We start from the raw sequence: 23,993 nt of genomic DNA, 5'->3' as shown, positions 1-23,993 counted from the left end.
TATGACATAGGACAAGGAACAATCCTCACACCAAATATGGCCGAGTGCAAAGTTCCTGAAACTTTTAAAGAAGTGGTGTTTATCCTTGAGTTCTTGTTGGAGTACATAGGTAAGCCACCTCCTCCAATTTCAATTTCATTTTATACTAATAGGTTGTTGATGATTCAGGCACCCAATCTTGAATTTAAACCATTACCGGATCATTTCAAGTATCACCTTCCATTCAAAGATCCACTCCATGCCATGGGCTCCAATGAAGTTTAAAGAGAGGCATTGTCCGGCTGGAAGATGTTAAATCAAGCGCTTCTTGGGAGGCAACCCATGCGTCAAATAAAGAAGACCTAGGACTATCCAACACTCCACAACCAGATTTGCGTTCCTAAACCCCTACTCTTTATTGCTTTTAATTTGCCATGATAGTTATGTTTGTTAGTTTGTGTTGTTTGATTGTTTGAGTGTCAGTTTTCGTTTGAAACATTGAGGACAATGTTTAGTTTAAGTGTGGGGGGTGGGGGTAAACAAGCTGTTTTTGCATGATTTTCGCGGGGATTTTATCACCTATCACTTCTAATGTTGTTTCTCACTGTTTTAAGTGTTTTTAGTGTGTTTTGAAGTGTTTTCATGTGTCTTAAACAGAAAATACGAAAATTTTGAAAAAAATCTTTTTGGAGTTGTTTTTGTGTGTTTGTTTGTGTCTTAGGGTACTGATAGGAGCATATTCATGCGACTTAAATGGCTTGTTCTCGTACATTTACGTTATGTTTCTTTAGTTATTTTAGTCCTTTATGTTTCTTTTGTGTGTTTTCAGGATCATAAGACGTGTTTGACGAAATGATGCATTGTGGAGTGTTTTGGGGCCTTTTGGAGCACTATTGGGCTAAGGATGGATAGCTTATGCTTGGAGCCCAAGTGTTGGATGAAATTGAAGGCCTTGTATGCACCTTAGGACATAAAACAAAGGGCCTAACCCATGCATAACCCACCAATTTCAGCCACATGCATTCATCCTATCATTTTCTGCACATTCACTTCCATATTCCCTCTTTAATCCACATGCATTCTTAATCATTCACCCTAGCTTGTATCCACATGCTTTCCCAACAAACATTGCAGCCACATGCACACCAAACCATTCCTTGTCGTGGGGTACCTAGCATTTCCAGCATTTCCATTTGCATTTTCAGATTTCCACCAACCAATCTAGTTGTCATTTCACATGCATTCCCTTCTTTAATCATTCCTAGCTACCATTCACATGTTCTCCCATCCATTCTCTCCCTATAAAACCATGCAATGCATTCATACAATTCATTCCATTCACCACAAATCAATCACACAACACACCAACACAAAACAGCCATTTTGTGCCGTGCATATTCACTCCAGTTTTCCAGCATTCTCTCCTCCATTGCAGCCATTCCAACCACTCCCCACTCCATTCCACATACACCTAAAGCCCTAAACATTTCCTTAGACCTTGTGCTACAACAAAGAGGAAGAGAAGAGGGCCTAAACGTTCATACAATTCAAGTTTGAGTTGTTGGAATGTTTAGGTGTTTCTTTGATTTCAATGTTTAAATTTACTTCTCTTTATCTTGTACGTATGAGGAACTAAACCCCCTTTAGCTAGGGGGTGATTCGAAACTATGTTTATGCTTGCAATATGAATTGATTACCTTTGGTTGGAATTTCATAAGTTGTGGATTCAATTTGTTTAACCGTTGATTGATAACTTATTTTTGTATGTTTATTGAGAGTGCACGCTTAATTTTCATGCATGATTATGACGCTAGAATATAAGTGAGTTTCACCTAATAGTTATGAACTTATATTCACAAGTAGTGGAGGTTGCTTATAAACAATCGCGTTAAATGAATTCTTGGCACTAGTTTCATGCTTTTCATAGTAACCAAGGCCTCGTCAACACTTATAGTTTTCATGATGCTTAATGATCTTTGATTGTATCTTTATTGTGCTTTTCACGTAAAGGACTTTTGGAGAATGTTGTGAATTGCGTTGCGCAAACCCATCCAATTCATTAACTTAAGGAGAACTTGACGGTTAATTTAAGTGGACCTAATTAACCCGGGGTGTTGAGTTTCATAATTTATCGAAAGACCAACTAAAAATCAATCTTGTATGCAAGTGTAACATATGTGGAGAAGAACCCTTTAGCTATTCCATCACCAATATTTTCATCACATTCATCTTTACTATCTGTTTTAAATTATAATCTGTCCATTTAATTTAATCTCATCCAACCACAATACCCCCATATTTTGCTAAGTCTTATTCATTCGATTTTGTTTTATTTTGTGTTCTTAAGTATTTGGAGTTATAAACACTTTTAAATTCGTCCAAATTAAGTTCTAGTTTCAGTTTGAGTCTTTTGGTTTGTTTTACTATTTTTATTGTTTAGTTTTGCATTCTTTGAGTCTAGTTAGTGTTTTAAACTTTATTTTACGTTTTTGAGTCAAATCCAAGTGATTAACAATCCCTCCTAATCCCCGGTCCAGAACGATCCCTACTTACATACTTACTACAATTGATAAAAATAGGGTTTAATTTGTGTGCGTATAATTGTCGCATCAAATTTTGGCGCCGTTGCCGGGGATTAGCAACTTTGCTAATCCTTTGGATTGTTTACTTTCTGTTTATTTGTTTATTTTGTTAAAGTTTCTGACCTTGTTTTATTTTTCTTGTTTTAGGTACTAGTGTATGACTCGGAGATCTCAACCAATTCGTGAGGATATCTCGGACGTTGACAGTGATTTTGAGAAGACTTTGAGACGAAGGAAGAAGCACCACGAGTCAAATCCACTAAGCCCAGGACCTGAGCTTGAAGAACAAGTCCTAGAAGAGAAGGAGAAGCCCACGGCAAGGGTAGTTGAAGAACCCCAAGGCATGGCCGTGGACAACCGGACACTCAAGGAGCTTTCTGCTTCGGGATTGGATAATGCCGCACCCTTGTGTATCCAATATCCCCTACCAGCCGAAGGCAAGACCGAGGAGTTTGAGTTGAAGTCAAGCTTGCTCCACCACATTCCGAAGTACCATGGATTGTCCATGGAGGATCCGAACAAGCACTTGAAGGAATTTGAGGTAGTGTGTTCAAGCATGACTCCCGTCAACATCGACGGAAGTATTTTGAAGATGAAGGCTTTTCCATTCTCTTTAATGGACAAAGCCAAGGATTGGTTGTACGACTTAGCTCCCGGAACCGTCACATCTTGGGAGAGCATGAAGAGGGCATATCTGGAGAAGTTTTTCCCAACTTCTCGAATCATCCTTTTACGAAAAAGGATAAGTGGAATCCAACAAGAAGAAGGTGAGTCCTTTCCTACGTATTACGAACGTTTTAAATCTCTTGTTGCTTCGTGTCCACAACATCAGATGAAGGAGGAGTTGCTTCTGCAATACTTCTATGAGGGGCTCCTACCAATTGAACGTCAAATGCTCGACGCCTCGGCGGGTGGAGCATTGGTGGACAAGACACCCAGGGATGCCAAGGTTTTGATCGCTAACCGAGCATTGAACGCTCAACAATACGAAGGAGTAGGCCAAAGAGGACCCCCACGGCAGCAAGCACATGAGGTAAGTTCCACACCCGACATTCATTCACAGTTAGCTAATCTTACTTCCATTGTGTCTCAGATGGCCGAAGGAATGAGGGTGCAAGGACCAATTGTATGCGGAGTGTGTTCTATCCAAGGACATGCTTCTGAGAAGTGCCCACAACTCATTGAAAATGGTGGATGGGAAAGCGCAAATGCAATTGGGTTTCAAGGCCAAAACCAACCGAGGAATGATCCATATTCGAACACGTATAATCCAGGTTGGAGAGACCATCCGAATTTCAAATGGAGGGAGCCCCAACAGCCACAACAAGGAGGCTTTAGGCAACAAACCCCGGGCTTCTACAACAAGCCATACGTCCCCACACAAGCACCTCCACAATCTGCCCAAACAAGTTCAGGTAACACTTTAGATAATAATACACTTCTTAAGTTACTAACAAATTTGTCTCAGGGGCAAGAAAACCAAGCCAAAGACATGCGAAACCAAGACAAGAGGGTGGAGCAATTGGAGAAACAAATTGGGCAGATTGCAGATTTTGTAGGGAAGTTTCGTGAGCAAGGCCAACTTCCTAGTTCTACCATTCCAAACCCCAAGGGAAGCTTCGAAACGGCCAATGCAATGATCTTGAGAAATGGTAAACAGGTTGGAACGGACTCAAATACATCCAAATCAAGTCAAGACGAGGAGGACAAGTTGCTGCAAGAAGAAGCACAGGGAGCAAAGCCCACGGCCAAGGATGACCAAACCTTGCCGAATTCATCTAGTCCTCCTAAACCGTTCCAAACCACCAAGGTAAGTCCCAATTCGACTTTTTCTAGTTCTATTCCACTAAATGTGCCCTTTCCTGGCAGGTTTAGGCAATCAAAGAAGGAAGAAGCCGAGAAGGACATTCTAGAGACCTTTCGGAAAGTTCAAGTTAATATCCCGCTCCTTGATGCGATTAAGCAAGTCCCGAGGTATGCTAAGTTTTTAAAAGAACTTTGTACAACAAGGAGAAGGATTTCAAACAAAGAGGTGGTTCAAGTAAGTGAAAATGTCTCTGCTGTGTTACAAAGGAAATTACCCCCTAAATGCAAAGATCCGGGTAGTTTTACAATTCCGTGCGTTATTGGTAATACTAAGTTTGAACAATGCATGTTAGACTTAGGGGCTTCGATTAATGTTATGCCATACTCTATTTATGCATCTATAAACTTAGGTGAGCTTAAAAATGATGGTGTGATAATTCAATTAGCCGATCGTTCTAATGCATATCCAAAGGGTGTTTTGGAAGATGTTTTGGTACAGGTTGGTAACTTGATTTTTCCAGCGGATTTCTACGTGCTTGACATGGAGGATTCACCCCATTCCACCCCATTGCCGATTCTATTAGGGAGGCCCTTCATGAAAACAGCCCGCACCAAGATAGATGTGTTTAAAGGAACTTTAACAATGGAATTTGATGGGGAAGTCATTGATTTCAATCTTTCTGAAAGTATTAAATTTCCTAAGGATGATCATTCTTGCTTTTCTATTGATATAATTGATGATTTGGCGCAGGATTTTCTCGATTCTTTGGAGAGGGATACACTTGAAACAACAATTTCACAAGGAATTGGGCAAAAATCTGGTCTTGCCGTGCCTAGAAGTGTGGAGGAGGCCGAGATAGTGGCTGCCCTTGAGTCACTACCTCAACACCATGGTAAGCCTTCTAACCCAATTTCAATTTCAATTTCCACTAATAAGTTGTTACCCTCAGTGATTCAGGCACCCGTACTTGAGCTTAAACCGTTGCCCGATCATTTAAAGTACGTCTATCTGGGAGACAACGAGACATTGCCCGTCATTATCTCCTCATCACTCACCGCCATAGAGGAGGAGAAGTTGATCCGAGTGTTGAAAGAGCACAAGACGGCCATTGGGTGGACTTTGGCCGATATTAGGGGAATTAGCCCGACTACGTGCATGCATCGCATACTTCTAGAGGAGGGGGCTAAACCAACTCGAGAGGCTCAGCGCCGTCTCAACCTTCCAATGATGGAAGTTGTGAAAAAGGAGATTATCAAACTTCTTGATTGTGGAGTGATTTATCCGATCTCTGATAGTCGTTGGGTGTCACCGGTGCAATGTGTTCCAAAGAAGTCCGGAGTGACAGTGGTGAAGAATGCCGAGAATGAGCTTGTGCCAACCCGTATCCAAACAGGTTGGCGAGTGTGCATTGATTATAGGAAGCTCAACGCCACCACAAGGAAGGATCACTTCCCTTTGCCGTTCATTGATCAAATGCTTGAAAGGTTAGCCGGTCATTCTTTTTATTGTTTCCTTGATGGTTATTCTGGATATAATCAGATTTTCATAGCGCCGGATGACCAAGAAAAGACAACTTTCACGTGCCCCTTTGGTACTTTTGCTTATCGTCGCATGCCTTTTGGTTTATGCAATGCTCCGGCCACGTTTCAAAGGTGTATGGTAAGTATCTTTTCAGATTTTGTGGAAAAGATTATTGAGGTATTTATGGATGATTTCAGTGTGTTTGGTGATTCATTTGATGGTTGTTTGGAAAATCTCACAATAATTTTGAAACGATGTGTAGAAACTAACCTTGTGCTTAATTGGGAAAAATGTCACTTTATGGTTAGACAAGGCATAGTTCTAGGGCATATTGTTTCTGAAAGAGGAATTGAAGTGGATAAATCGAAAATAGATCTTGTGCGCTACTTACCCTCTCCTACTTCGGTTCGAGAGGTTCGTTCGTTTCTTGGTCATGCAGGATTTTATAGGCGATTTATCAAGGACTTCTCCAAGATCTCAAACCCTCTTTGCCGTCTCCTCCAGAAAGATGTGGCATTTGACTTCAACGAGGAGTGTGAGAAGGCGTTCAATCACCTCAAAGAAATGCTAACTTCGGCCCCTATCATAGTTCCACCAGATTGAAGCCTTCCTTTTGAGCTTATGTGCGATGCTTCCGATTACGCATTAGGAGCTGTTTTGGGGCAAAGGAAGGAAAAGAGGCCGCATGTTATCTATTATGCCTCTCGGACTTTAAATGATGCACAATTGAATTATTCTACCACTGAAAAAGAACTTCTTACTGTTGTATTTGCTTTAGATAAATTCCGTTCTTATTTGCTTGGTACTAAAGTTATTATTTATACTGACCATGCAGCATTGAAGTATTTGTTCACCAAGAAAGAGGCCAAACCACGACTCATTCGTTGGATGCTTCTTCTCCAAGAATTCGATATCGAAATCCGGGACAAGAAGGGAAGTGAAAACGTGGTGGCTGACCATTTGAGCCGTATGGTGCATGAGGAGGATGCCGTGTCTATCATAGAAACATTCCCAGATGAGCAACTGATGTCCGTCAAGGTAAGTGAACCCTGGTATGCTGATTTGGTGAATTATTTGATGTCTAAACATGTTCCTAGTGAATTACTTAAACACCAATGTGATAAATTGAAGAAAGAGGCACGGTTTTATGTGTGGGATGACCCGTATTTATGGAAATATTGCCCTGACCAAGTTATACGTAGGTGTGTGCACGATTCTGAGTTTAATGCTATTCTAACCTTTTGTCACACTTATGCTTGTGGGGGACACTTTGGCACTCAAAGAACAGCACTTAAGGTGTTAGAATGTGGTTTCTATTGGCCTACCATCTTTAGGGATGCTAGAACATTTTGCATGTCTTGTGATAGATGCCAAAGAACGGGCAATATTGGTCCTAAACAACAAATGCCGCAAACCCCCATTTTCAGTGTTGAAATCTTTGATGTTTGGGGTATTGATTTTATGGGTCCCTTTCCTTCGTCACATGGGTTTCTTTATATATTGCTTGCTGTGGACTATGTGTCGAAATGGGTGGAAGCAAAAGCCACCCGAACTAATGATTCTCGAGTGGTTGCAAATTTTGTGAAAACTAACATTTTTGCAAGGTTTGGAATGCCACGAGTGCTAATCAGTGATGGAGGTTCCCATTTTTGCAATCGAACCATCGAGGCGTTGCTCAAGAAATACAATGTCATGCATAAGGTGGCCACACCTTATCATCCTCAAACGAGCGGGCAAGCCGAGGTTTCGAATAGGGAAATCAAGCAGATTCTTGAGAAGACCGTGGGGCCTACAAGGAAGGATTGGAGTTTGCGCTTAAACGATGCATTGTGGGCGTATCGCACTGCCTACAAAACCCCCATTGGGATGTCACCTTTTCGGCTCATCTATGGGAAACCATGCCATCTTCCCGTCGAATTAGAGCATCGTGCACATTGGGCCGTCAAAACGTTCAATATGGACCTTGATGCCGCAGGTTTACATAGGAAGCTTCAATTGTGTGAGCTTGATGAAATTCGAAATGAAGCATATGAGAATGCCCGGATTTACAAGGAGAAAACGAAGGCATTCCATGACAAGATGATTCGTACCAAGACGTTCTCTATTGGGCAGAAAGTGTTGTTGTTCAATTCTCGCCTTCGGTTGTTTCCGGGTAAGTTGCGTTCCAAATGGGTTGGTCCTTTTATTGTCACTAATGTTTTCCCTCATGGTGCAGTACAAATCAAAAGTTCAAGGACGCAACAAGAATTCAAAGTGAATGGGCATCGATTGAAGCCCTATTACGAGACGTTTGAGGAGCATGTCGTGGAGGAGGTACCCCTCCATGCCGTGGAACCTAGTCAAGCTTAAACAGAGGTACCGTCCAGCTGTAAGACGTAAAAGAAAGCGCTACTTGGGAGGCAACCCATGCATTCAACAAAGGAAGACTTAGAAAGCACTCCAATTCCAGATTCCTAAAACTCTTCTCTTTGTTGCTATTTCGTTTCTGCCTTGTTAGGTTGTTTTGTTGTTGTTTTGTTTGTTTGTTTGTAATTGTGTGAGTCTGTGATTGGAACATTGAGAAAATGTTTGATTTATTGATAGGCACTGCTTCACAAAGGGCGTTTACTTGAAGCCCCACTACTTGGGAAAACTACAGAAGCAGGAGGCACTAAAGAAGAGGCCTCAACACTTGGCGGAACCCTGGATGAGCCAGGAAAAATGTGCCTCTGGAAGAAAGCCGCAAGCCTTTGACGGTCACTTTGAATGCGACCATTGGATTATTGCAGCTCATCAAGCTTCCTCTTCATGCCAGTCGAATAGTTGTTTGCAAGCACATGCAAACTTCTATTCTCATACTTCAGCTGCTTGATCTCTTGCTTGAGATTTTCCACCTCTGCCATCAACGATTCAACCTGACGGGAGCGAGCAAGTAGGCGTTGGCCCATGTTGGACACAGAGCCTGCACACTGAACACTGAGAGCGAGGGACTCTTGAACGGCCAACTCATCGGACCGTCCTGAAAGCAGCCTACTATCCTTAGGAGTAAGGAGGTTCCTAGCTACTATTGTAGCTGTTGTTGCATCCGTCATCATGGAGTCTTCACCTGAAAGAGGACCGTTAGAAGATAAGAAAGAAGGGCGCCATACATTACCTTGACGGGGCGCAACCGGATCGCTGCTGAGACTCAAGTCTAAGCAAAGGTTCGATGAGTTAGTCATTTTTTTTAAAGGTGTTCAAAGAGAAGGGGTGAATGGAATTAAATCTCAAAGGGCCGGAGTCGATTTTCAAGAATGGGCAATCTTCAAAGTGTGCATGTTAGAGGTGATCGTTACCTCTATAAAAAGGAAAGGCGGCACGACCACCGATTCAAACAGCCGGATTTTCCTGCGTAAAGCTCGCCACATTTTTCAGACGCTTTCGCGGCTTTTCAGATAACGCGTTCAACTTTGTCAAAAGATCTCTGACAAAGTTGAAAACACGTGAAGGTTATCATCCCAACTGCGCACTTTTGCCAACAGGCGTGGTGACAGAGCCGCACCCGTGACTACTTTTGCCATTCATAAATCGAAGAGGCGCTCGCTCAGAAATCGAAGAGCCGTTTGCTCAGAAATTGAAGAGACGTTTGTCGACAAGGGTAAAAGAACAGTACCACCACTTGCTATTGGGAAATCCCTATATATGTCGACCTTCATCTTTTATGGCAAAGCAGACCTGAAGAAAATGCCCAACTCGTCCTCCCCTCTGAGGGCACACTCCCAGCAAAGCCTCTTGAAATACTTAATTTTTTCTCCCCAAAGAAGATACCAGATACCTGGAGTACAGATGAGGCAGAAGGAAACGGTAGATCGAAGCATGTGGAGATAGCCACAACAAATACATGTGCTGATTCATTCGCCGTTTCTTCAAAAGCAAAGGTATCTCATATCATCAAGGTCAAAAGCAAGAGTATCTCATATCATGCTCTTTCCCTGTCTTTTCCTTTGTCCTTGTTATTACTCGCATGGCAAAGTGAAAGAGAGCAATCAGAGGCACTTGGAGTCAGCCTTCCGATCTGCAACCGACTACCTGGAATCTATTCCTGGTTGCTTACCTAGTATTGCTCTCGAGTAGTCATCTTCAACGGTTGATACACTGCCAGAGAAGAGACAGCTAAGACTGGTGACAATGAAACATCAATCTTTCCAATTCGTATTCATTACGAATTGGAAAGATTGAACAAAGAAACAGGGGGAGACCAAAAGAACCCTGCTGCCCAGTTCAAGAGTAGCACAAAGGAAAATCAACGAGTGGAGGAGACCAAAAGAATCCTCCAGCCCAGTTCAAGAGTAAGCCTGTGGAATCACCAAGATCAAAGCCTCAATGGAATTACCAAGGAGAAGATGGAATTTACACTCCATAACCAGATTTGCGTCCCTAAACTCTTCTCTTTGTTAGTTACATTCTACCATGTTTAGTATGTTTAGTTGCTGTTTATGTGTTTACTTATGTTTTGTGTGAAGCTATGCTTAAAACATTGAGGACAATGTTTGATTTAAGTGTGGGGGGGTAACTAAGTATATTTGATGCAAATTCGTGGGATTTTATCACCCATAACTTCAAGTGTTGTTCCTTGCTGTTTTAAAGTGTTTTTAATGTTTTATTATGTTTTATTTTATAACTCCGAAAAGCACATAAAAATTTCAAAAAAGAAAAAAAAAAAAAAAAAAAATAAGAGTTGTTTGAATCTCCCCTATTTGTCTAAAAGTTGTTTTCTGCGCTCTAAAGGAAATTCTAAGTGCCTAATTCATTAATTTGCTCACTATTGCTTTAAGAACCTTTGTTTTCCATATTCCTTCTTTGTTATCCAAACACCCCAAGCCCCATTATAACCCGTGACTTCAATCTTGAGTGTTATGTGTTTTAATTTGTGGAGTTTGAACTTGGTATGAGCATATGGTGTCACTGGTTCTCGCATCTAAGTAGTAGCATTCCATTCATGAGATCATACCTAAACATGCTTATTAACTCCAGAAAATTGCTTTCTTTATGATACATATATGTGAGTGTTCGTTTTCATGTTTACATCAATCTTCTCACATGTAACTAGTTTAGGGTGTGTAGTCAGAAACTCTGAGAGAAAATTGAGTACATATCTTGTAAGGAATTGAGCAAATTCTCTAAGGCATGTTACTACATTCAAGTCATGGTTTTAAATGCTTAATTGTGAACTAGTATGTGGTGACTATGATTAAGTATGTACTTAAGTGTAAAGATAACCAAAATCTGTGGGAATGATGATTTTTAACATGTCATGTGCATTGGAAATCCCTGAGACAACGTTGGAAGGTTTAAGATTTTCTTTGGTTTGTTTCGTTTCGTTTTGTTTTGTTTTTCTGTTTTGTTCGAGGACTAGCAAAAGCTAAGTGTGGGGGTATTTGATAGGAGCATATTCATGCGACTTAAATGGCTTGTTCTCGTACATTTACGTTATGTTTCTTTAGTTATTTTAGTCCTTTATGTTTCTTTTGTGTGTTTTCAGGATCATAAGACGTGTTTGACGAAAGGATGCATTGTGGAGTGTTTTGGGGCCTTTTGGAGCACTATTGGGCTAAGGATGGATAGCTTATGCTTGGAGCCCAAGTGTTGGATGAAATTGAAGGCCTTGTATGCACCTTAGGACATAAAACAAAGGGCCTAACCCATGCATAACCCACCAATTTCAGCCACATGCATTCATCCTATCATTTTCTGCACATTCACTTCCATATTCCCTCTTTAATCCACATGCATTCTTAATCATTCACCCTAGCTTGTATCCACATGCTTTCCCAACAAACATTGCAGCCACATGCACACCAAACCATTCCTTGTCGTGGGGTACCTAGCATTTCCAGCATTTCCATTTGCATTTTCAGATTTCCACCAACCAATCTAGTTGTCATTTCACATGCATTCCCTTCTTTAATCATTCCTAGCTACCATTCACATGTTCTCCCATCCATTCTCTCCCTATAAAACCATGCAATGCATTCATACAATTCATTCCATTCACCACAAATCAATCACACAACACACCAACACAAAACAGCCATTTTGTGCCGTGCATATTCACTCCAGTTTTCCAGCATTCTCTCCTCCATTGCAGCCATTCCAACCACTCCCCACTCCATTCCACATACACCTAAAGCCCTAAACATTTCCTTAGACCTTGTGCTACAACAAAGAGGAAGAGAAGAGGGCCTAAACGTTCATACAATTCAAGTTTGAGTTGTTGGAATGTTTAGGTGTTTCTTTGATTTCAATGTTTAAATTTACTTCTCTTTATCTTGTACGTATGAGGAACTAAACCCCCTTTAGCTAGGGGGTGATTCGAAACTATGTTTATGCTTGCAATATGAATTGATTACCTTTGGTTGGAATTTCATAAGTTGTGGATTCAATTTGTTTAACCGTTGATTGATAACTTATTTTTGTATGTTTATTGAGAGTGCACGCTTAATTTTCATGCATGATTATGACGCTAGAATATAAGTGAGTTTCACCTAATAGTTATGAACTTATATTCACAAGTAGTGGAGGTTGCTTATAAACAATCGCGTTAAATGAATTCTTGGCACTAGTTTCATGCTTTTCATAGTAACCAAGGCCTCGTCAACACTTATAGTTTTCATGATGCTTAATGATCTTTGATTGTATCTTTATTGTGCTTTTCACGTAAAGGACTTTTGGAGAATGTTGTGAATTGCGTTGCGCAAACCCATCCAATTCATTAACTTAAGGAGAACTTGACGGTTAATTTAAGTGGACCTAATTAACCCGGGGTGTTGAGTTTCATAATTTATCGAAAGACCAACTAAAAATCAATCTTGTATGCAAGTGTAACATATGTGGAGAAGAACCCTTTAGCTATTCCATCACCAATATTTTCATCACATTCATCTTTACTATCTGTTTTAAATTATAATCTGTCCATTTAATTTAATCTCATCCAACCACAATACCCCCATATTTTGCTAAGTCTTATTCATTCGATTTTGTTTTATTTTGTGTTCTTAAGTATTTGGAGTTATAAACACTTTTAAATTCGTCCAAATTAAGTTCTAGTTTCAGTTTGAGTCTTTTGGTTTGTTTTACTATTTTTATTGTTTAGTTTTGCATTCTTTGAGTCTAGTTAGTGTTTTAAACTTTATTTTACGTTTTTGAGTCAAATCCAAGTGATTAACAATCCCTCCTAATCCCCGGTCCAGAACGATCCCTACTTACATACTTACTACAATTGATAAAAAGAGGGTTTAATTTGTGTGCGTATAATTCTCGCATCAGGTACCTTCCAACACAATGATGAGGATTTGGTTTTTAATTGCATGACTGTTAAAGAAAGTTACAAACATGGATGAAAGTTTGATTTGCTCTTTGGTTTATGCTTAGTTGTAGTTGTTTACGAATTCACATGTGGAAAAAAAATCAGTTTTTGTAACATGCTTGAAGGAAGGAACTCAAACTAACGCTATAACCCTGAGAGACATGAGCTTAAACTTTGTTTGGAGAGTATTAATCTGTGATTTCTTGTTTTCCAAAGTCGTTGCATGATCTCATTGTTTCTTTGCTTGGTTGCTAGTTAGAATGTGTTTTCATCATTCTAGTTCCAAATACTAGAACTCATGCCCATTGCATTCAAAGCATGATATTGAGTGCATAACATACAATAAGATGAAGTTGTTTAGTAAACCAGAGCCAAAAAGCCTAACCCTTTGCATATGTATTGTAGGTTTAACCATTTTGAGCCTTATTTAGCCTATTTTCTTTGTTAGCCACAATATCCTTACCTAGCCTAGAATAGGACTATCCATACCCTTGTTCTTAAAGGATAGTGAAATATGACTTAAGGGGAATTCCTTTTGATCAACAACTTGCAGAAAAACAAGTGTGGGGGAAGGGTTTTCAGTGAAAAAGAAGAAAAAAAAGAAGAAAAACGTGAAAAAGAGAAGAAAAAGAAGAAAAAGAGTTGAGAAATAAGTGAGAATGAACTCACAAGTATTGTTGTTGAAGAAAGGGTCCAAAACTTTGAATTTGACCCTAAGTGTTGCATGAACTTTCCCCTTGTGTTTAAGTTAGTTTCTACCATCAAAAGTGAATTCTAAGTGTTTATTTCATTACGTTGCTTCCTATTGCTTTAAGAACTTTTGTTTATCGTTACCTTTCTTTGTTAACCAATACCCTAGCCCCGTTACAACCCTTAGACTTCTATCTTGATGTTATGTGTTCAACATGTGGAGTTTGAAATTGGTATGAGCATATGGAATCCTTGGTTCTCATTCTAAGTAGTAACATTCCATTCATGAGATCATATACATGTCATATTAATAATTCCAGAAAATGATTTCTTTGTTATAACATATGTGAGTATTAGTCTACATGTTTACATTAATCTTCTCACATATACTTAGTATAGGGAGTGTAGTCAGAAAATTTTGTGTGAAAATAGAGAGAATATCTTGAGAGGAATTGAGGGAATTCTCTAAGGCATGTAACTACACTCAAAATGTTGTTTTAATTGATTAAATGTGAGCTAGTAAGTGGTAACTATGGTTAAGTGTTTGCTTAAGTGTAAAGAGAGCTAAAATCTATGTGAGTAGTGATTTTTAATATGTCATGTTCATTGGAAATCCCTGAGACAACTGTTGGAAGGTTTAGATTGTGTTTTGTTTGTTTTGTTTTGCTCGAGGACTAGCAAAAGCTAAGTGTGGGGGACTACTGTTACTGAAAAAAAAATATATATAAAAAAAAAAAAAAAAAAAAAAATGAGAGAAAAAAAATTCAAAAAGAAGAGAGAAAAAAAAAGAAGTTATATTTAAAGTTAGTATGTGTGAAATAAAGAAGGACAAGAGGTAAAAGTTTTAGTCGAGTCTCCCTAGCTATGTTGGTTCACTTTACACCAATGGAAGTTTGTGAATTCTTTTTGAATTGATTCTAAATGGCTTAGACTTTGTGGTGGGATTGGTTGGAACTTTTGAAAAGATATTCTAATTTTTAACGTGTTTTATGGATTGCAACTTTGAAGGTGAAAATTTTTGTCAGTTAGTTTTAGTTAAGTTTCTAGTTTGTTAGTTTTTATTTTTGTTTTCTAGTTTTGTTTCGCTTGAGGACAAGCAAAAAGCTAAGTTTGGGGGTATTTTGATGAGTCAATTTCATATTATATATTTTACCCTATTCTTAGTATGTTGGGTAATTATTTTGGCAGAATTTTGATACTTTGATTTATATTTTCAATATAGGACGGCCGACTTTCTCTGGAGCAAAACATGACTAAATGGACGAATTTTGGAGTGATTCAAATTGGAGGACGTTCATGTGTCTCTTGGTGTGTTCGTTTCAAAATTTAGGATTTTTCCACCAAGTGGTTATTTTCTAGCGATGGAATAAAGGAGCAGTGTGCAGTGCTTGAAAATGACGTTTCTGGGTTTAAATTGCATTTTTGGAGCACAAGATGACCTCTGATGGGTTCGTCGCCTTCTAGAGAAGTGTTTAGAATATTCTAAGCCTTAAATCCAGCTGTATTGGGCTTGTTTTGGAGCATTTTAGGGGTTCAAAACGTGGCTGTTCATATTTTAGGCGAATTTTACCATTTAATTTAAGGTTTTGTTTCCTATTTTATTTTAGTATTCAGTTTCCTAGTTGGATTGGAAGACCTTTTATTAGGAGGATTTAATTTCTGCTAGGTTAAATAAGCTTGGCTGGCTTTATTCTTGGAACTTCTTCTCCCTGCTTTCTTGAAGAGAGGAAATTGGCCAATCGTGGAGATTTTTCAGACTTCTTCCATTCTAAGTGTTTTCGATCTTTTATTATTTCAATAAAGAACTTTATGATTTTTATTATGAATATGCATAACTAATTTTCTTTTTGCTAGGGTGAGGCCACGATCCTTAGCAAGAATATGTAATTTCTCTTCAGTTTGCTTATGATTATATGCATGCAAGTTTCGAATCATTAATCATTGGTTTAAACTATCTAATTGTCTTGATGCTTGATCACCATTAGGATGTTTAGAAAAGTAATTTGATACAATTTTGGTCGGAGGTCAGTCCCTGAAATTGACGAAGGCTTCTTGTGGTTATTATGTGCAAGTTCACTTAAGATGAATACCACGTCTTAAGGGTTGCATGGTTTTTCAAAAGGTTTCACAAAACTTAATGAGTCATGCATGTTTAAATTTGATCTGAATACCGCATACGAATTGCATGTTTGATATACCCTCTATGTTGGGGGTCCAAGTAGGCATATATTAGGAACACCTAACCTTCGAAATATGCATGTATAGTTTATAAGTAATTGGACAAACTATATAAGATTGTTAAGGTGACGGCGGATCCCTAGTGTTTTCTTAATTTGATTTCTACAAAATTGTTTTCTTTCCCTTCACCTCTAATATTGCAGATTGTCTTATTTTTATTATTTAAATTCGTCTTATTAAATTAGGTCATAAAAATCAATCACCTCAACTTTCTCCTTTACAATAATTAATTGGAATTTGATTTGCTTCGAATTATTTAACAATCCATGTGGAGAACGACCTTGAGAGAATTGTTTATATTACAATAACCTTGTCATTCTTGCAAGTAATATAGGAGTTTTTAACCCTTGTGCGTGTGTGGTAAAATCCCTATCAGGGGAAAAGCTGCTGAGCATGGGCGAGATCCAGGTTGAGGGGGAGTGGTTCGGGAGATTCGAAGGTGCCACCAGTCGGAGTCGCAGGCGGAGATGCCACAACGAAGACGATTTCTTGTCCTTGTGCAGTAAATCTTCCCTAAAAAATCTCGGGTTCGAATCCGATAAACGGGGCTTTCCAGCAGATTTGGATCTTCCATGAGAAGGGGAAAGCAAAACCTTCAATGGGGGTTTATGCAAGTGAAGGGAAATTAAACTTCTTTGTGTTGGACTTGGAGTGAGTAGAACGTCGGAAAAAAGGAGACATTTTTCCAGAAGCTGGTACACATGATGCATGGTGCTCCCTACCTATCAACATTTGACACCTTAGATATCATATTTTTAAATGACTCAATCATTCAATCTTATTTTCCAGATAATAAATAAAATTAATTTTAACAAAAAAATCAATACAATAAATAGACTAACAACCTAAATTACCTCTTGGATCTGGAACCCTCCACCCCACCCACACACATTCCTCCCTTTCCCTCACCTTTTTGCCACCCTCTTTCTCTCTCTCTCTCTCTCTCTCTCTCTCTCTCTATTCTTTCACCTCCTCTCCTACACTGAAGAAGAACACCGGAAGGCCGACCACTTCACCATCAATTAGATCGGGATTAGGGACACCAGATTTCAAGTTGAGTTGCCACCGATCATCCTTCCATTTCTATGTCAAAGAGTGGAGAAATAGAAGACATATGAGAAAGAAAAATGGGAAGAGAGAGAAGAGAGAGAAGAGCTGGGGTGTCGCTAGTAAGAGCAACTCCACCAGAGGCTATAGATCGGTGGACAGGTGACCAAAAAAACCCAATAGCCTCCCTCCCTTACTCCTACCCATGCGGGCGATTGAGCTTGGGGGAGACCCGATAGATAGGGTAGGTGGGAATCAACAACCCAAGAGCCTGAGGGCCAGCTGATGTTAGGGTGACATCAGCCACGATATAAAAAAAAAATTGCGTCAGGTGCATGCATAACACGCGCGTGGGGGCGTGTCCCTGACAACTTTTTAGGGGCCCGCTATTTGCTTTCTGAAATGGTATTGTTTACGGAGACACGTGGCATCATCTCGACCATTGGATTTCAACGGATAAATTTTTTGGACCGTTGGATTTCCAATAGTAAAAAAAAAATTCAAAGCTCCCCCCAACAACTAGATGACATGGCATAATATTAGTCATTGGATTTCAGATCAACAGTCCACGTTATTCACCTTTAAAAATTTTAAAAAAAAATTCATATATGTTACCGTTTAAACATTTGGCACAATTTGGAGGGTTGGATATGAAATTTTTTTTAAACCAACGGCAGAAATTAATTAAGCTACTAAAAAAAATTAATAAAAAAAGGGGAAAAAAATTAAAAATTAAAAAAAAAAAATTTGATTTTACTTTTCTATAAATATCTTCTCATTATCTTCTACCTTACATCACAATTTCATATTTTCTCAAATATTTTCAACCACATTCCAATCTTTCTCTCAAAGTTTCAATCCAATTGGTTTCCAACAAAATGACTAATGATGCAGGTACGAACTGGACGTTTATTGAAGATGTTACGTTGTGTTCTAGCTGGGTTGAAGTCACTCATGGTCCAATTACGGGTAATGAGATGCAGTTGCGAGAAATGTGGAGTCTTATTCATACACTTTTTCTTCAGAAAATTGGTAGGAAAAGAACGAAAGAATCGATGTCCAGCCGTTGGAGAATACTCAGCCAATTGTTTAGCCTTTGGAGAGATGCCTTGGCACAAACTAGTAGTAATCTTTGAAGTGGGAAAAATTTAGCGGATCAAATAACAATATATTATTTATTAGGTAACAATATATCGTTTAGTCTTTGGGGGTTTGTTCACTGTGATGGGGGTAATTTAGAAATTGTGTTTGATAGAAATTCTAATTTGGATTTTTAATTAATTTTTGTGTTACATTTATTTTTATTTATATTCTGGAAAATCAAATTTAAAGGATTGAGTCATTTAGAAAGATGATAACCAAGGTGTCAAATGCTAATAGTTCGGGAACACCAGGTGTCATGTGTACTCGTCTCCTAGAAAAAATTTCTTGATGTCAGCGAAGAAATTGTCAAAGGAGGTGGTATCAGGCTTGCTGGAGAAGGTGGGCACCTTTTTATTTTGTTTTAATTTATTTTTGTACTTAAATTGATTTTCTATAATTAATATTTTTATTTGTCAAGTCTTCAAAATATGTGAGTTATGTATTTGCCATGTCATCAATTAAAGACTAGCTTGACAGATTTTCAATGGATGTATGATATTGAAATAAGATGAAAATAAATGTATGAGATTGAAATGTTCTAAAGATATAGTATGATGTTGCAATTGCACCCAAACCTGAAGGTGTAAAATATAATTTGCCCTACCCTTTTGCATCCACTACAAAAGTTCCACTCTCATTCTCTCATTCGTTGAATCAAATGAAAGTTTGTTCTCGTTCTCTCCCACGTTGGATCTATTGGGAAATTGAGGATATGTGTGCAGTGGAATATAAAGTAAATAAGATATAATGTTTACGAGGTCCGGCAAGTATGCCTACGTCCTTGGGGCAACCGTAATACTTTCTTTCATTTTCTGAAATAATAGGATTAATAAATAATTCTCATTATTTTCTCTCTTCTCTCTAGCTTGGCTTACTGGTATTTTCTCCTGCATATCTTTCTTTCTTTTCTATCTCCCTTTCCTCTTTTCTTTCCTTTCCTCAGTATCTTTCTCACTTCTTGTGTTTTTCATACACTACATATGCTCTTTATATAGAACACTTACCATGCAAAAGTCCACAATGCCAAATGTTGAAATTCCATACTCCTAAACCAAACTTCTTTGACTTCCATTCTTCCATTTCATATTTGGTTGGCCATGTTTTTCAACTTAACAATCTTACCAATGTCTTTGTGACAGCATTGTATGTCATATTTGGTTGCCTATTGCTATGAGCATTCACACCTCCATTTACAACACTCCCTTTAGATGTCCATATCAATATTAGTTGCCTCGTTAAAACCTTGATTTGTTTTGGATGATCCCCTTGATGAGTATCTCCCCTTGATTTTGGATTCTTAAATCTGACTGATTACAAAGTTGACATAATCTGATATCATGTACCAAGTTCTGGAATGTACACTTAGTATGGTGCAACAATATCATTATGATAGTACTCACTAAGGCAATTTATATCATCCATTGGTATTCAGTACATAATTTATGCTTTACCCTTTTAGGGCTTTCTTCAAGCAATTTGAACATTCAGGGATTTTCTACACTTTATGACACATTCTCCTTTGGAATTTATACAGAGCAATTTGCGTCTATGTATACTTGAGGGATTTACTTTTTGAGATATTATTCGGACATTTCATAAAGCTTCCTGTAATATATAATTCTCCCTTTAAATGAACAAGTTTCATAATGGGAAATCATGTTTACAGGAGTGTATTAAAATTTCAAGTTTCAACTAGGAACCTCGTGACATACCATGTCAATGTAGTTTACTATATAATAAGTGCCTATATGTAACCTTCTGGGTTCAACATCATTTGGTGATTTATACTGTAGGTCAATTTTTTTATGTTCTTAATAAATTGTAACGGAATTGCCTTTCTCCATTTTGGCCAATAATTTTCCTTTTTGTCATTAAACAAAAGAACGTGGCTAAATATCAACACAGCTCATTGATGAATTTAGTAGCTACTGTAAAACCAAAATTAACATTGGTAATCATCAATTCGTGATTCCATAATTCTCATGTGCATTTCCATGCATATTTATAAGCATTTCATTACTTTGGATATCCTTGTCTCTTTATGGTTTTACATTGTCTCTTCTAGGATAGTTATCTCTTATTAGATGAATTGTTTGGAGAAATTGGACCACAACCTCCTCTAGAGCATTATAGAGCTTTGATTTTTAATCTCCACTACTTTCAGGGAGTTGAATCATTGGAACCTAGACATCGATCATGCTTCAAGCATGAGATATATTAAAATTGCCATGTCCATGGAATAATCTTTTAGGACTTGAATACATGTGGCAACTGTCATGCTTCGAGCATGCAATAGTTTAGTAGTGACAAGAGACTTCAATCCATGCAGAATCTTTGTAACTTTTTAATGCATTTGATAGTTTATTAGCAATTGTGAAGATTGTACTACTTTACATCATCCGAATGATATAAACTGGTAGAGTTTGCTGGGGCCGTGAGTAGGATTTCCATCATTGAAATTTGGTCTTCCATTCACTTAGTCAGCCACATTTCCCTTTGAAATTCTATGGGTTCATTGTTGATCCTTCAGCTTCAGCCTCCTGCATAACAAAAGTGGTGTGCAACCGTTGTCTTTGAATGATCCTTCAAAACATCACTTCTCGGTGACTTATCCAAGCTTAGCAGCTTCAGTGTAAAGAGTCAACAACGTACCAACTTTTTTGCGACATTGGAGACTTGAAACCCACCTCTAATTATAGTTAAAGATGACTACTCGAGAACAATGCAAGGTAAGCAATCAGGCAAAGGTTCCTGGCAATCAATTCCAGGCCGAAAGTTTGATTTCAGGTTCCAATTGATTGCTTTTTTTCTCTTTGTCTTACAGGCAAGAGTAAGGGCAAAGGAAAAGACAGAGAAAGAGCATGATATGAGATACTTTTGCTCTTGAAAAAAAAACAGTAAAAGGACTTGATGCTGATGTAAAACTTCTTAATGAAAAATATTTTCTTGCTGAGAAAATGAGTTTGGCATTTTGAGGGACTTGATTGATGAGGTATTCTTAGAAAGGAGGAAGACTGATTATTTTGTAAGGCTTGGTTGAAGATGCATTCTTGGAAAGCAAGAAGAGTTAGACATTTTTGGAGCTCTGCCTTGCCATAGAGGACGAAGGTCAACATATATAGGGATTTCCCAATAAAAAGTAATGGTGAAGTTAGGACCATCTCCTGCACACTTGTCAGCAACTGTGATGTAGTTGGAACAGTAAAATTCATATGTTTTAACTTTGTGAGAGATGTTTTGACAGTGTTGTCCTTGATATCAAAAAAGCCGAGATTGCGTCTAAGAAGTGCCAATGAACTTAATTTAGGAAAATCTGGCTTTAGTTTGGAGAGCAGTGTCTTTTTGATTTTCGAACAAGTAGTCGGGTTGTCTTTCCTTTTATAGACGCATCAATTATATCGAAAAACACACTTGGAAAGTTGCCCGCTTGTGAAAATTGCTTTTATTGTATTTATGAGATTTCACTTTACTCAATTTCCTTTTCTTTCATCTTTTTTGAAAATGGCTTGCCCATCTGACCATCATTTCAATTTGAATGTTGTGGAAGATGCAGACATGCCTCTTCAAGACAACATATGACACCTATTCTTCTTATCCTTTAATGGTCATCTTTTGGTTGGGAACTCTATGATGAAGAATGATATAACTGACATAGTAATAGCTAGGAATCTTCTCTCCCTGATAAAAGAATACTTTCAAAATGGTTCGATGAATTGGATGTTCAAGACACCTTGGCTTTTAGTGTTCAGTGTGCGAGCTTTGTATCCAATATGGGCCAACGTCTACTTACTCGAACTCGCCAAGTTGAATCATTAATGGCTAAGGTGGCATGTCTTAGGCAAGAGATTAGAGGGCTCAAGCATGGTAATAGAGAGTTACACAGGCTTTCAAATAATTACTAGATGAATATGAAAAGAAAGCTTGACCAGCTGCAGGTATCTAAAAATTAGATTCAAAGTGACCACTAGAGGTTCGTGGCTCTATTCCAAAGGCATCCATTGCCTCCACCACCTAGAGTTTTACCAAGTACTTCAAATGATCAACCCTTGGTGCCTCCCCCTTCTGGGGTTCTTCCAAGTAAGGCTTCACATGAGCAATCTCTAGTGCCTCTCCCTTCTAGGGTTTTGCCAAGTACTAAGGCTTCACATGAGCAACCTTTGTGAAGACCCTTTCTTTTTTTTTTTTTTTTTTTTTTTTTTTTTTTTTTTTTTTTTTGGTAGTTGTAATTCATGTGTATGCATATATATATTTCCATTCCTTCTGCTTTTATACATGCCTGAAACTTCTGGTTCAATTTGCTAGATATAGGAAACTATGGAAACTTTTGATTCCATTAATATGAATCAATGAAGAAATGATGGAAACTTCTGGTTTTATAAATATGATTCAATGAGCTTTTAAGCAAAGATGTTTTCTAATATCGTATGCTTCCACATGAATTCTTGGGCATTATGAATTCATGAAAATATCTCTTGTATAAGATGTCGATGGCAACAAAATTGAGTTTTGCTAAGTTCACCATTTTCTTATTCCCAAAAGGAAGAAATTCAGGTATGACGGAACTTACGATATTTAATTCATAACATACATAACACATGTCTATACAAAATGTTAGAGCTTCAAGTTCTTAACATTATTTATATTTTGAACTTCAAGTTAAAACATTATGCATATGTACTCGAAATTTATTATTGATATTGACATCATTAGAACCTTTTGTTGGAGCAATAAAAGAAAATATGAAAATAACACAAGAATCCAATGATAATAATGATAAAGAAAATCACAACATCAATTATGTATAAGATTAACATAAACAACTAGGGAGAAAGTTAGAAATATTGACAAACTGGTGATTGAGGCTTGCATAAATGTATTAAGGACATAATTTTGCTCCTACTCTTGTGCTTGTAGTTTGGTAGACGTCCATCTCCCAGGATTCAACAATCTATAATATGAAGTTAAAGCACTTCAATCTTTAGACTCTGGTAAACTTTATATATTATGTAGTCTCAAAACACGACTCGGAGTTTGACAAACAAAGAATAAGAAAAACAAAGTGGGGAACCCTATTTCTCAAGAATAATTAATTCTCTTTTCTTCTTCCCTTAATGCCAATGGTTTCATGAATTTATATAGAATCCAAATACTGTTTATTAAAGAAATAACTTTTCATTAAGTACATCATTTATCAAGAGAATGTATCTAAACAACATAACTTTTTTAAGAAATACGATTAACTCTATTTTTCATTCAATTATTAAAATTATATATTACAACATAAAGTATTTAATTTCCAACAATCCCCCACATGAATGAAAAATTAGAATAATTTGAGAGTACTTGTGGACAGGAGATGCATCGGGGGAGGTGTCATTTGTACTTGAACCTATCCTAATGAATACTTATCAGATTTACTTTGGGACCCAGTGGATATGGAAGATCTTGTACTATTCACCACAGCAGTAAACTGAGACAATAAGCAACACACATCACTAATCCTACTATATTACGGTTCATACGGTTGTGTTTATTTTGGTCCTGAACAAGTTATGAATTCATGAGAGCTTTAGAGAATTTAGCCATCTCATTCTCATAGAAGCAACCCACTTCTACTCTCACATAGTTGACCATTGATTAAGAATACTCTGCAATATTCCTC

At 37.9% G+C, this 23,993-nt stretch overlaps 1 protein-coding gene across 1 annotated transcript; it reads left to right on the top strand.

Moving 5' to 3' along the window:
- Nucleotides 1-2,718: 2,718 nt before the first annotated feature.
- Nucleotides 2,719-20,967, top strand: LOC148696308 (uncharacterized). Its single transcript, XM_088695184.1, has 2 exons — nt 2,719-5,177; nt 20,862-20,967. The coding sequence occupies exons 1-2, from the start codon at nt 2,719-2,721 to the stop codon at nt 20,965-20,967; spliced, it is 2,565 nt and encodes an 854-aa protein (XP_088551310.1).
- The last annotated feature ends 3,026 nt before the right edge of the window (nt 20,968-23,993 follow it).

Source organism: Pyrus communis, chromosome 6, assembly GCF_041283825.1.
Source record: "Pyrus communis isolate YQ-2024b chromosome 6, ASM4128382v1, whole genome shotgun sequence".
Taxonomy (NCBI): domain Eukaryota; kingdom Viridiplantae; phylum Streptophyta; class Magnoliopsida; order Rosales; family Rosaceae; genus Pyrus; species Pyrus communis.
Note: the sequence above shows the minus strand (reverse complement) of the source record. Positions and strands in the feature narration are given on the sequence as shown.